This window comes from Macadamia integrifolia, chromosome 5 (assembly GCF_013358625.1).
Source record: "Macadamia integrifolia cultivar HAES 741 chromosome 5, SCU_Mint_v3, whole genome shotgun sequence".
Taxonomy (NCBI): Eukaryota; Viridiplantae; Streptophyta; class Magnoliopsida; order Proteales; family Proteaceae; genus Macadamia; species Macadamia integrifolia.
Window position 1 is genome coordinate 14,482,247 of NC_056561.1, and position 14,633 is coordinate 14,496,879.

General features: G+C 39.1%; 1 protein-coding gene across 2 annotated transcripts in view; it reads right to left on the reverse strand.

Annotated features, from left to right (window-relative positions):
• Window positions 1-11,803: 11,803 nt before the first annotated feature.
• LOC122078317 (disease resistance protein RPV1-like) overlaps window positions 11,804-14,633 on the reverse strand; it is a 7,077-nt gene continuing 4,247 nt past the window's right edge. Inside the window, exons 3-5 of one of the 2 annotated variants that reach the window (XM_042644250.1) lie at window positions 14,052-14,366; window positions 12,820-13,935; window positions 11,804-12,726 (exon numbers count right to left, since the gene is read on the reverse strand). In XM_042644250.1, coding sequence (XP_042500184.1) covers window positions 12,124-12,726; window positions 12,820-13,935; window positions 14,052-14,366 — 2,034 coding nt within the window. In that variant the 3' untranslated portion in view covers window positions 11,804-12,123. The remainder of the gene's footprint in view (window positions 12,727-12,819; window positions 13,936-14,051; window positions 14,367-14,633) is intronic. The other variant, XM_042644251.1, reaches the window with a different exon arrangement.

Genomic DNA, 14,633 nt, shown 5'->3' on the forward strand with positions numbered 1-14,633 from the left:
GGAGAGGAAGAAGAAGAATTGAGAGAAAGTGAGAGAGAAGGCAACCATATGTAGAAACGCAACCCTAAAACGATGCAGAAGGTAATGGAAAAACAAACAATGCACACAAGTTTATGAGGTTTTGCAAGTCCTCGGTGAGATGAAATCCTGCTTCGATATCAATGGAGAATAGGGTTACAACGCTCGTCCTCACACCTCTCAGTATTGCTTGCATTACAGAGAAAGAAACCCTCGTTACAAATATATAGTGAAAAACCCTAATCCGGAAAGTACAAAACTGCCCTCAAATAAAAAATTCGTGTGCCCCTTGCATGCAGGGGGGCCTCTTGCTCCCCTTGCAACCCCCACGGCTCGCTAACCGGCTAGCTGGACCGCTGTCCTGCCTGTCGAGGCGCTTGCACCAGTACTCCCTGGATTAAATTGTGAAGGAATACAAGACATCGTACACCAACAACCATATGCCTTCGTTCAGTTTTGAAAGCAGCGGCCCCTACGCTAAACTCCAGCGAAATTGTAGCCGAACCTTGGGTTAGCTGAACCTGAAACAACCCTCCATTAAGAAAAAAAAAGAACACCGCAGATCACATCCATGATTTTAGGGATTTCGAAAAAAAAATAAAAAATCGCAGGTATAAGATGATGAATCAGAGGAGGAGAGGAAGAATAAGAGTTGAGAGAAAGTGAGAGAGAAGGCAACCTTATACCTTCGTTCAGTTTCGGAAGCCGCAGCCACTATGCTATAAACTCCACGGAAAATCTAGTCGAACCTGAAACACCACAGATCACAGCCATGGTTTTAGGGATTTCGGAAAAAAAAATTAACAAATTGCAGGTAGAAGGCGATGAATTAGAGAAGGAGAAGAAGAAGAAGAAGAGTTGAGACAGAGTGAGACATGCGAAGGTCACCTTCCTGCGCAGATTCGATTTCAACCAACGCACGAGCTTCGGCACACAAGCTTCGGATGTAATGATGGAGAGACACAGTCTGATAAACTGGCCTCTCCCAAGAATTGCCCTCTTTTATACCTGGCAAAGAATCATGTGATTCTTATCTGAGGAGTTCTCAGATAAGAATCGGTCTGTGTAAAAAAATGAAAATCTGGAATCGCCTAATTTTTAGTGGAAGTGGTTTCTAGTGGTTCCAAACACCATTATTTTGTAAGAATCACGATTCCGTAGAATCAAGCAATCAAGCACGCCCTAAGGTACTACTGATGGGATTTCAGTCTAATTCCAGGTGAGATGTTTGGTCCATTGTCATTCCAAAAAATCAAGTTATTAAAAAGAATTCTTTCTCAGTTTATACGTATACCATACTTGATTGAATCTGAGTTTCTCCATTAATACACTATAGATTTCCGGTCTGATAATATATACAGTAACTGGACTTCATGCTTTATTGATCTATGATTTCAAAAGTCAATTTTGTCGCTGTTTTCTTAGTCTATACTATTCTTAGTTTTGTTTTATTTAAAAGATCAGATTTTATTTTCTGTTTCAGATTAGTATCCTATTACTTTTGCCGGAATCTATTGGCTGTTTTGATCTTGTTTTGTCGGCTGATGTGATTCCATTATATGCTTGCTGGTCTAGTACTCCTAGAATCCTACCCCTAGTAGGATTGTCACATTAATCAGATCTTTCCATCAGATTTGATCCATAGTTTATGAAGTTATTCTTCGCCATTATTTTGACCTTCATCCAAATATTAGCCCATTCTGATTAATGGGTTAACTGTTATTGGATACTCTTTAAATCTGGTTTCTAAACCTGTCACTGCGATTCTGGTTTTAAATCAAGTTTCTGGAGCTGATCCACCTTAGGCTGCTAGAATTCATCATTATGTCTTTTAAAGAAGACTATTTTGAGCTCTGTGATGCCTGCTATTTCATGAAAGATAAGGGATGTCACACCCCGAAAGCCTAAGCAGGGTGCAAAGGTTCTGGTGTTACACTAAACAAAAATATAGCAGAAAAGCTTGAAACAGAATTAAATCATACACAAACCATACAGGATCAAGCGAATCCATCTATGACTAGTTTAGGTCATACAATCATCCATCAAACATATAACATTATAATACCTTTGAAATATACAACAAGGATCAAGCGAATCCATTTATGACTAGTTTAGGTTATACAATCATCCATCAAACATATAACATTATAATACCTTTAAAATATACAACAAGGATCAAGCGAATCCATCTATGACTAGTTTAGGTCATACAATAATCCATCAAACATACAACATTATAATACCTTTACAATATACAAGGACTGCCTACCAAATCTTCGATTTTGTTTTACTTCTATCTCAAAATATCACCCCCAAATATCTCCTCACATTCTTTAACCCAAAGGTCTAACCACTCCCAGAAGTTCTATTAATTAATCTGAAAAAATTCAATAATAATGGGGGTAAGCGATATTAGCTAATCACATACCATGAATTAACATATTAATCAATATATTAGAAAATCATAAATGGAAAATTTTAGCCAACTCCAATGATTCTAATCCAATGGGCAGTTCGAAATTAGAATTCCCACAAAAGAGATAACCCGAAACAAATCCACATATATCTAAAGGTTCACATTATTAACAAAAATCCGATCATCAGTCATCTGCAAATACCCAAAGAGGAAAGAAATCCAAAACATATATGCACATTTTCAAAGGATCCACATCATTTTTCCACAGACCAATTCCATTAAGGGAAAAGGTTCAAAACAAATATTCATTTCCAAAGGATTCACATCATTTCAAATTACGAATTCCAATAAGGGAAAAAGCCCAAATCACATATATTCATTTCTTTTCCAAAGATTTAATCCACTTGGAAACACTCAATGATGTCCAAACAATCCTCATTGACAAATCAAATGATGGTTCGGGACCCTTTTTGGGGCTCACCCCATCAACGAGTCACATAGGGCCCAAAATATAACTCCTGCCAAGTGCAGAATTTGTACCCTCAACTGACGTCTCTAAAATTAAACCTCATTTGACGTCTCAAATGGGACAAATCACCATTACTGAGTTGATGGCCCAAATATACCTGCAACTGACGTCTTAGATGGGGTCCAAACAAACTTCAACCAATGCATCGTCTGAGGCCCCAACAAGCTCTCGCTAGTTAGGTGAGGTCCAAAATCTCATTGCTGGACAAATGGTTACAACTACACCCGCAACCGATGTCTCGACTGGGGCCCATATACCCTCACTGACGTCTAACTGAGGTCCAATATCCCAATGACCATATACCCTTAGTCAACGTCTTGACTGAAGGTCTATACCAACCCTCATTGAGCTTTTCCAAGTTTCAAAGCAACTAGATTCATGATTTTATACCACTAAATATGCATGCTTGTTATTTGAAATTTCCAACAAAACCAATGTTCAAATTCATGAAAATACAAAACATTACAATATTTAGATTTATGATTCCAACGATTGCCATGTAGAAATTCATGAAGGGAAAAACACAAATCATTCTTCTGATATTCCAAATATATGATCAATCAATTTCTAGAATTTAAATCATAAAACAAAACATCCCTTTTTGAACCTTTATTTTAACACACAATATTCACAAACAACTTTGGAATGTGGGTTAGATACTTACAGTCATCAAGTAAGCTCAAAGTTTCTTGTTAGATCTCATTACAAATAGAATAACAACAAACTGATTTCCAAAAACAGAGATTAAAAGCAAGGAACCAAATCAAAGTCTTCCTCTTTCTGCTACTGTGGAATGAAGAATCAATCGAGCATCGAGTCGTGAGGTAGGGTGATGCAGATTAATAATCAAAATAGGCTTGTTTTATTAGGAATAAGCCTAGGGTTGGGTTGTATTTGTGTTGGGCCTTCAGTCCATGTGGTTTGGAGTGTATTGGGCCACTTTTATGGGTCTAAAAGTGGGGTTCTAAGATTGAGTACGGGATTACTAGTTAGTTTCCTTTTTAGTTGGGCTTTGATGGGGTTAATTAGTTTCTAAATTCAGTCAAAAGTTAGTTTCTAATTTCAGTCTTTGTATTATCCTAGTTTCTATTTTTAATTTTAGTAACTAGAGGACTTGCTTTTATTTAGTTTTCTATTTCAGTTTTGGAAACTAAAGTGTGTTTCTATTATTTGTAAACCCCCCATCATTATTATAAATAAAGGAGAGGACTCCCATTAAGCCCCATGATTTTAAGAACAAAAGAACTCTGCTGCTGCAATGTCTCTGCTGAGATGCTTCTTGTGTTTAATCAAGAACAATGGGGCTGGTGTTTGATCTGGTTGACGCCTTGCGGTGGGAAGCTCAGGTGGTTTTACAAGTGTTTTTTTTAATCAAAATATCTTCCTTTTAGGAGCCTCCTCTTTATTTATAATGTTGATTGGGGAGGGAATTACAAAATAGAAGGTTCCTCAAAAAAGGAAACCAAATATTCTCCTAATACAATAGTTACTAAAAGATGAAATTAGAAACTAACTGAAATTAGAAACTAGTTGAAAAAGGAATTTAACTATTAATGACTTGATTCTATTAATAACTTGACTCCTAAGGAAAGAAATATAATTCAAATCAAACCCAACTAAAAAAGGAAACTAATGAAAAAGGAAACAAACTAGTAATCCCGTACTCAATCTTAGAACCCCTCTTTTAGACCTATAAAAGTGACTCAATACACTCCAAACCACGTGGACTGAAGGCCCAACACATATACAATCCAACCTTAGGCTTATTCCTAATAAAATAAGCCTATTTTGGTTATTAATCTGCATCACAGGGATTTAGAAGAATAGAGAGGGAAGGAAATAGAAGAGGAGAATGAGAGTTTCCTATCTTTTCTTTGGTAGGACACAAGGAGATATTTCTTATATAGTTGTTAAATATCAAAATGCCCCCTGGTTCTCAAAACACCCCTTGGTTTCACAATATTTTCAAAAGCACCCCTTATCTATGCCAAGCATCATTTGAAAATTTACTTAAGGTATTAATCATAAATAAGCAAATACCCCCTATTTGAATTCAATAAAAAATTTGTTTTGATTTCCATAAATTTATTTCATTCAGAGCGATTTTAATAGCATTCGCAGATTTTAAATGAGGTTTGACTAGAACATAACTCTGTCAATACAAAACAGATATTTTCAATCAGACTTGTTGGAAAGCTGGTTTTATACTCTACATAATACTATAGTCTCATGTAATCCTAAGTTCATTTGACCAGTTAAACTCATCAGAGAACTAATGTGCTTTTTCTAAATTAAGATTAGTTTAATTTTCCATGAACTATATAGATCGTTAAGAAACTAAGTATAATAAAACAATGATTATTATGCAAACTTTATAAGGGTGGGAGAACCCTGCCGGTTTGGCGTAGGAAACACCAGACCAAGGGCCAATGGGAGGCGCACAAGAACATAGTCAATGCACGTCAGGGGGGGCAGCATGGTCTTTTTGCACCCTGCACAGTCTGAGTGTTTCCTGTGCTAGACTGGCAGGTTTCTTTTTCCCAATTTATGATATAAGTTGGGTCACGTGTGTTGGGTTCTTACAACGGCAGAGTAGTGCTAGCCTTTTAACCCAAAAGAACCACAATTTTATTTTCAACAACAACGCGTTATCCCAACTTAATGGGGTTGGCTACATGGATCCAAGTAAGGGAGAAAGAAAAACCAATAGTATTGTAAAGAGAGATTTGAGCAAGGGAGTCCCAATCGATTAGATTGGGGCTGCGCACCTTCATTCATTAAATAAATCAGCCGTTGTAAGTCTTACTAGAAATATGACAAACCAAAACAGAATAAGAAACTAATACTAGCTGCAAACTCCTAATAGAACTCAGTCCTAATAGGATTAGGACAGTCCTAATAGGACTAGGAAAACCTCAAGGGAGGAGTTTGCGACTTGCGCAAGACTCCACCCCTCTCATGAGACACTTCTAACAGTAACGAAGTAGAACACAACTAGATGGGGTCTGCTACCCGGATCTTGGCCCTCCAATCCACTCTATTCGATGCCATACTTGGATCAAGGCTTGATTTGGGCATGGCTTTTGATTGGGACATCAAGGTGTACAACTGAAACAAGAAGGATACCCAACCACACGATCCATCTTTGTGGTTGGAGGATTAGAAGAAACAAGAAAAAAGATGGAAGAAAGAAGAAGAAAGAAGAAGGAAAGAGGGGTCGAACCCAGCACTGGGTCTATTCTTGTGGACCCCACCAAATCTTATTTTGTTACTTTGCTTTAATTCTAGTATTATTTGATTGTTTTAAATAATTAGGAAACTAGGACTTCTTTCTATTGGTCTATTAGGTAGTTTATTATTTCAAGTAATTGAGTTTCTAAATATCTTTTGTTTATTTTTGGAAGTTTTATTCTATTTAAGTGTAAGGCCATTGGCCATCATTTTTTTTTAATCAATGAATAAAATTTGAATGCCAAAAGCTGTCGCCCTTCTCTCTCTCACGATCTCCTCTCACTTTCACCCCCTTTCTCGATTCCTCTCTTTCTCGCCTCCCTGTCTCTCTCACGACTTTCTCTTCCATTCCCTTTCTCTCCTTCGCTGCCTCTACCTCCCTCAACTGTTGCTGCACTATAGCAGCCACTGCTCGCAACAACTGAAGGCCATAATCCTTGAATAGACCCCACCTGGGCTGTTGCTGATCTCCTCTTCAATAACTGGGTTGCTGCTGACCTCTTCTACATTAACTGGGCTGCTGTTGATCTCCTCTTCGATAACTGGGCTGCTGCTGGTCTCTCTTACAATTAACAAAGAACTGTTGAAACGCTCAATGGATTTTCTAAATCAACAACAGCGTGGACAGCAAGTTTTTTCATCCTTGGAGGACGTTATCTTATTCTTTACTCCTCAGACTTGGACAGCAGGTAAGTAGTGAACTGAACTGAACCTTCCCATCCCCCTATTGCTCCCTTATTATTTGCTTCATCCTCCTTCATTATACCCCCCTTTTAGCCCTTGGTTTGACCTTTATTTACCCATTGTTTTGCCTTCGACGTTGCTGATTTTCTTATTACAAGCATGACTGGTTTTGGAACATATAACATGGGATTCTTATTTATCTTTGGTGCTTAATAAGCTAGTGTTAGAACCTAACTTTGCTTGCTGCTATGTTCCTTACCCCATATTCCCCCTTGACGCTTGAGTGAGTTTGTGTTTTTCTTCTTAGACTATTATTGCTTATTGTTACATTGCTCATTAGTCTCACTTTATTTTGCATGTCAATCTTATTTGTTGAGTTTTCCTTATTCTGTCCAACCTAAGTCTCTTGAGTTTACTTTACCTAGTTAGTTAATTTTGTAGGAAACCTAGTCACTTAGGAAGCCCCTACATCATCTTGGTATCAGAGCATGGTTTTGTCTAGGTTTAGGGTAATTAGGTACTGTTGTCCATTGTTTACATGTCTTACCTTTTGAGGTATAGTCTCCGTCACAATCTGTCCGTAATTGAGTTTGAGTTAAGAGAGCGTTACCATAGGTTAGAGGACACTCTTTTCTTCCTTAGATTGGCGGGACCAAATAGCATTGGACGCTATTCCCTCCAAAAGCACATACTTGAGAGGGAGATTTCTGACCTCAAGATTGAGAGGACTAACTACCTGTCTCAATTGGAGATTCTGAGTAGACCTTGGCTGCCCCTCAACTTATGTCCACTCTTAGTGGTAGAGCATATCAGAATATGTCTGACCCTCCTAGCACCTCCACCCAACCTGAGCAGTTGGCTGAATTCATGAAAGCCATCCAAGCTATCTTCTAAGCTAACCAAGCTGTACAGGAGGCACAGGATGCCCATCTCCAAACCCTTACTGATAAGTTGGCTGCCCTCGAGACAAGTGCCCAAAACCTTAATGGATGGCAAGGCCGTAACACAACTGGCACTGAACCTAGGGATAGAGACCTTAACCCTGAGGAAGTGAATGAGAATAACCACACTGATGGTTATGACCAGATAGGGGATAACTTCCAAGGCCTAGGGCGTGGCAGAGGTTGAGGTAGGGGTCGAGGACCACTGCCAAGACACCATACACAATATAGAGATGATGAGGGTTATGAGCATTATGATAGGGGTTTTGATGTCAGTCAGATGATTAAGGTAGATGCCCCTACCTATGATGGTCAGATTGATGCTAGGATCCTTCTGGATTGGATTAAGCAGATGGATAGGTACTTCGATTTTTCGATATGCCAGAGGAAGTCCGCTACCGATTTGTTAAGTTCAAGCTTGTCGGAGCTACTCAGGACTTCTGGACAGGCCTAGAGTACCAAGAGGACCACCTAGGACTTGAGCCAATCACCACCTGGGTAGAAATGCAAGAGAGGCTCAAGAGGGAATTTTTTCCTATCACTTATAGGCTCCAGTTGTTGAATGAAATGAATACCCTGAAGCAAGGAAAGTTGACTGTGATCGAATACATGAGCAAGTTCAATGGATTGAAAATTAGAAGCCGTATTTGGAAGGATGTTGAGTAGACACTATCCAGATTCCTTACTAAGCTCAACTCCAAAATTCAGTGTCGTATGGCACCCCACCTAGTGTGAGACGTTCCACAGGCCTTCAAGATAGCCCTTGAGGTGGAATCCTCCATGAGAACTTATTCTCAGAGGAAGAGTTTCCAAGCTGGGGAGTCCCAATTTAGAAAATCACCCCAAGGCTCAACTGGATTCCCAAAACCCCCTGTTGCATCACAGCGTCAATTTGATAATAGGGGTAAAGGAATTTTGGGAGAAGCACCCAAGAGTAGTGGGCAACAACAGTGCTTCAAGTAGGGGTGTCAACGGTCCGGGTCGGTGCGGTTTCGGTCCGGTTCCACCGGTTTCGGTGTGAGTTTGGAAGTGACTGAAACCGACCCAATAAGGATTTATCGGTTTCGGTCCGGTGTCGGTTTCGGTGCGGTTTGGGTTCGGGTTGGTACCGGTTTGGATTTATTAGGTTCATTTCGGTTTGGATCGGTTTTTTAAACCGGTATGAAGCCATTAGGAAACAACCAAATGATGAATTGTTGAACTTCGATTTCTTAAATCGATTTGTAACCGGGTTGGTTTTGATTTTTGGTCTAGTTTGAATTCGATTTTCCATACAAATGTATACAAAACTATTCAAATTTTAATTTTTTTAATGAATTTTGGAGTGTTTCGGTTTCGGTCCGGGTTTTGAGCCGGTTTCGGTTTGGTTTCGGATATACCCTGTTTTCAGTGCGGTTCGGTTTGGTTTTGGGGTTACAATACTTGAAACCGAACCGAACCAATAAGGCTTCGGTTCGGTTCGGTCCGGGTTGTTATCGGTTCGGTCCGGCCGGTTTTACCGGTTCGGTTTAGGAATTGACACCCCTAGTTCAGATTCTCCCAATTGTAGCATGATTAGGCAGAATTGGTTTTCTGAAGTTTTAGGACTCAACAAGGAAAAGGGATAGAAAGGAGGGGGAGGGAGGGGGAGGGAGGGGGGGAGAGAGGAAGGACAAAATAATAATTGAAAGGGAAACCATGGGCTGTACACGTGCATGTAACAATTCTAGGTTAAAGAATTGTGTAATTATTAAAAGTCGATAAATTTTAGGAGAGAAAGAAGAGAGTATAGAGAGGAGAGGAGATTGTATGTGGGAGAGTTTGGGAGAGAGAAGGAAATCATGTTACTAACTCTCTCTTTGACTCTATTATTGGAAAGAGGGGAGAGTTTGAGAGAAAGAAGGAGAGCAGAGAAAATTATTGGAATATAAAAAATTAGAAGAGTTCTAATAATATTAAATTTATAAAAAAATATAAAAGGAAAAACAAAAAGATTAGAGAAAAAAATATGTTGTTTATAAATAAAAGAAAAGGGTAAAGTAGTCATGTGAAAGATTTGCCACTTCGTGCTTTTATATAATAGTATGATATATATATATATATATATAGAGAGAGAGAGAGAGAGAGGTTCTCTGTATGTGATGTATTTTGTATCAAATCACTTCCACCATTATCCACAATTGGCATCAAAGCAGGGTTTTTGATTAACATATTAATCCAATAACGATTTTGGCAAAATAAAATTATGGTTTAGAGTTTCCTTCACTCTCTCTCATCTTTGTGTGTCTCTCTTATTGAGGATCCAGATACTCTCCAGTCATTGGGACGTACATCGTGCACTCGACGGATGGGAGGACCCAGGAGTGCATGCCCTTGCGTTGGGGTGCATGCCCAGATCCTCCCACCTGTCGGTGTGCGTCGGGCCTCCAGCACGGCTGGAGAGGATCTGAATCCTCTTATTGGCTGGTGGGATTGATAGGTGATTGAATTTTAGCTTTCCCAATTTGTTCACATGCTTAGTCAGCTATAGAATGGAAAATATACTAATAATTCGAGTCACATTCTCTGCAGTGAGTGCTGAGGTGCGGTGAGTATCGAATGGCTGAGACCATCTGAGCACACATTCCAAGGGACTCCTAGCCATCCGATGCTCAATTCACCAGTGCAGCGACTACAAACAATTTTCATACTAATAGTTCTTTTATTAGATACCGCTACGGATCAAATTAGATTGCAACTAAGGGACTACCGTTCAAGTCATTAGAGCACATAACAACATGCCCTTATGGTACCTGTTAAATTATTAGGTAGTAAAAAAACATATGATCACCCACATGGGATTTTCATTTCATCCGCTCTGTGCATGATATTTTCCTTTGTGAGTGCTTCGGCCAAAAAATTATGATCATCCACATGGGACTTTCATTTCATCCGCTCTGTGTGATATTTAATTTATGTGACCCTTTGATTTCTTATCCAATGTCTTACTTCTCCCTCTCCCTTCCTTCTTATGCTGAGGACCCCAATCCCTCCTCCTATATTGGAAAACGTCTTGCAGATTGATGGCTGTGGTCTTTTGGATCATGAGGAAAGCTGCTGCGACTTCGGTGCACGATACCCTTGTTATATATTAGATTCTTCACAGAACCGACTATGCTGATGGTCGGCTCAAAGCTTTCCTCAAGAATTCCTTATACATGTTTGTCGGAATTAACATAAGAAAGGAGCGTGGAAAAGTTATATAAAGATTATCAATATAACTTATCCAATGACAGTTCAAAAACTCTTTCGATTTCTTCTAACCACTCCTCCCATCAGGGCATATCAAAATATGCTCACAACTGCCAAAGGCATCAACGGAACAGATTGCTCAACCTGGAAAAATCAAATGGAGAGTGGACCTCCAATGATGCTGACCTCTCAAAGGAGATCATAGACCATTTCAAAGCACAACTAATATCTCGGAAAGTATCGACTGCCCTGCCCTCAATTATACTATTCAATGTTACAGCCATTGGTTATAGATAATATGAATGATGAGTTATGTGTTTGCCCATCCACTGATGAGGGCTGTTCTTCCTAAGTGCTGATTGTGTAATGTCGGTTGGTGCTGGATTTATGCCAGATCTTGTAGTTATGCTCTATGTGGTCTGAAGAGACTAACAAATTTGCCATACAAATCAAAGTTTCAGTTGTAGGGATCATCCTATTTTTTATTTTTCTTTTAGATTGAAACACTATAGAAGGGGGGAGGGGGAAGGTAACAGCCAGGAGCTCGAACTAGAGACCTCTTGGTGAGCGTAGGCTTCTCTCTCTCTCTCTCTCTCTCTCTCTTATTGATAGGTTGATTGAAATTTAGATTTCTCAATCTGTTCACATGCTTAGTCAGCTTTTATAGAATCAAAACTGGTTCAATCTACTATGACTTAAATCAAGAACCAACTAATTTACTTTTGATTTAAAAAAAAAAAAATAAGAACCAACATTTTGTGTGACATACAAGACTAAAAGTCAAGTCAAACAATAATCAACAAGGTCTTTCAGTCAATACACATGCAATGTTCTACCTGTAATGTTCTTAGCAGAATCATTTTAACTATACATACGATTACAAGGGAGAGAAATCCCACACAAACTCGAACAACTCACTATCTTTCCCTGTCTACTATACCTTAACCCAATCAATAAAACCTACAGTTTTGGTTTACAGAGAGTGTATTCTGTAACAAATGTAATCACAATATAAAAAATCAGAGAATTTGTTACCATGAGGATTCAAATCCTATCAAATTAATGTCAAAATCATTCTATAGTATTCCCACACCTCAGATGTCCTTGAGGAAACGTCTGAAAAAACTAGTGCCATAGCTACTTTGATTTACCTCATCGGAATTCATTTTTGGGCAAGGCCCGGTCAACCAATCAAGGTCTTGTTCCTCATTGAAATGGCAATAACTGCACCCTGCTCCATCATCTTCTTTATGGCCTTTCTCAGCTTCAAGGTCATATGGATAATAGGTATCCTGAAACAGATGGATCCCACATTTCTTCACCTGGATAGAGTCACCCATTTCTATTGAGACATCTACTTGATCCCCTCCATCCAACTGATCCATAAACGTTGACTCTGCTATATTGCTCAACCATATGTGATCCTGCTTTGTTACTGAAACGCCATTGCTTTTGGGGCTGTGTTTCCAATCTAGACCGTTTGTCATGTTTATGAATGTGGCTTCAGGACCATCTGTAGGATCATCTTCTTCTTTGTCTGCTGCATAAATGGCGCAAATAATCAAGCCGTGAATCTTATGGTTCAACAATGGAGGAACCTCAAAATATAATCTGGACCCTGCACTTTGGTAGCTGAACCAATCTGGAATGTCTCCCCCAGGGACAAAGATGTCAATAATACCAGGTTCACTCATCCCCTGTTGCATGGAAAATCATGAATGTTCAATACTGAAAGAGATCCAGAGAGAGATCCAAAGAGAGAGACAGAGAGAGAGAGAGAGAGAGAGGACCTGAAAGAGGTTATCCCTGAAAGCATTTGCCAAATCATTGCACCCTTCCATGTGAATAGTTGGTGTAGTTTCCAACCTCTCCAAGCCTTCCACCTCAATTAGTTTGCTGCACCTACTCAAGAACAAGGACTTTATCTTCTTTAAATTTGCCAAGCTTGATAGTCTTTCCATCACCGTGCAACCTTCTGCATCCAAAGTCATTATGTTTGACGGAAGCAATGGCAGCGACTGAAGCCTTGGGCAATTTTTCAGTGTAAGAAATTGCAATTCAGAAAGTCCATTGATATCTGCAGGTAAGCTACAAATATTATTCTGACTTAAATCCAACCTCTGCAACGAGGATGCACTTGCAAGACTGGATAGATTTTCAATGGATGTGCAACCATTTGCATACAAGTACTTTAAACTTGATGGAAGCTCTGGAAGTGATCCAAGCTTTGTACAATTCTGTAACCAAAGGGATTGAAGCTGGGGAAGGCGGCTGATACTAGCAGGTAAGTCACAAAAGCTGTTGAAGGCTAGATCCAATTCTTGTAATGACGATAAATTCTCAAGATCATTGGGAAGCATACCAGATAGGTTGTAGTCCCTAAGACTCAGGCGTCTCAAGGAGCGTAAACCAGAGAATGAAGCAGGCAAAGATGTAACGGGATCATCACTCCTTGGTGATACCAATGACCAAATAGAGGAATTCCAGAATTTTGATGGTGATCCTTTACAGCCACCTAAAGACAAGCTTTTGAGGTTACGCAAAAGCCCAATGGACATCGGCAGTTTCCTTATGACAGTTCCATCAGCAAGAAGCTCTGTTAAACTTTCCATATTTCCCAGTTCCTCTGGCAATTCATTGATTTTTGAACAACCAGAAAGAATAAGACTTCGTAGAGATTTCAAATTCCAAATGCTTCTTGGGAGCCTCCGAAGGTTTGTACAATCTTTTAGATTCAAAATGAGAAGATTGTTTAATTCTCCAATGGATTTGTGAACTTCAACCAAACTTGTACAACCTTGAAATGTCAATATCTCAAGGCTAGGGAGTCCCAAGAAGTTGGGGGTTTTGCTTAGGTAAAGGCTATGGTCGAGATTAAGGACTTTCAACTTTCCAAGATACACTGGCTGGAAGATAAAAGAAATGAAAATGAATAAAATTAGGAAACTAGTTTTTCATGAAATATGTAACCAGTCAAGAAGAAAGAGAAATAAAAAAAAAAAAAAAAAAGATGATGTCATACCTTGCTTCCCTTCCAGACTTGCTTGAGATTGCTATATTGTAGGTCAAGAATAACAAGTTTATCTAGATGAAAATTGTTTGGCATAGATCTTAAAGGGAATTCATGCCAACATAGCCATCTTAACTCCTTGAACAGATGTTTCTTCCCCATAAAAGAGAACGAATCATTTAGAAAATTCTCAGGAGGTCCCAAGAGCTGAACATAATTAGCTTGGAGCAATCGTAATCTTTCCATCTTCATAAATGCCTCAATACTCAAACATACTTTGCTTGATTGGCGGTAATTCAAGACCACACCTTCAACTACTTCTGTACCCTAATAATGCACAGCAAAGGATAATTAAGTTAAAATACAACCAAGCATATTGTGTTTGTGTGTGGGGTTGTAATCTGAAAAAAGTGGTGAGAGAGAACCATAAGTTCTTATGAGTAAAAAAATTTGGCCCTATATAGAATAGATTGACAACTTAACTACTGCTGCTCTGCAATAAAAGCCAACATTAGATAATTTAAAACACAACCAAGTAAGCATGAGTGTGTGTGTGTGTGTGTTGGTTGGGGGGGGGGGCTTGTTATATGATGA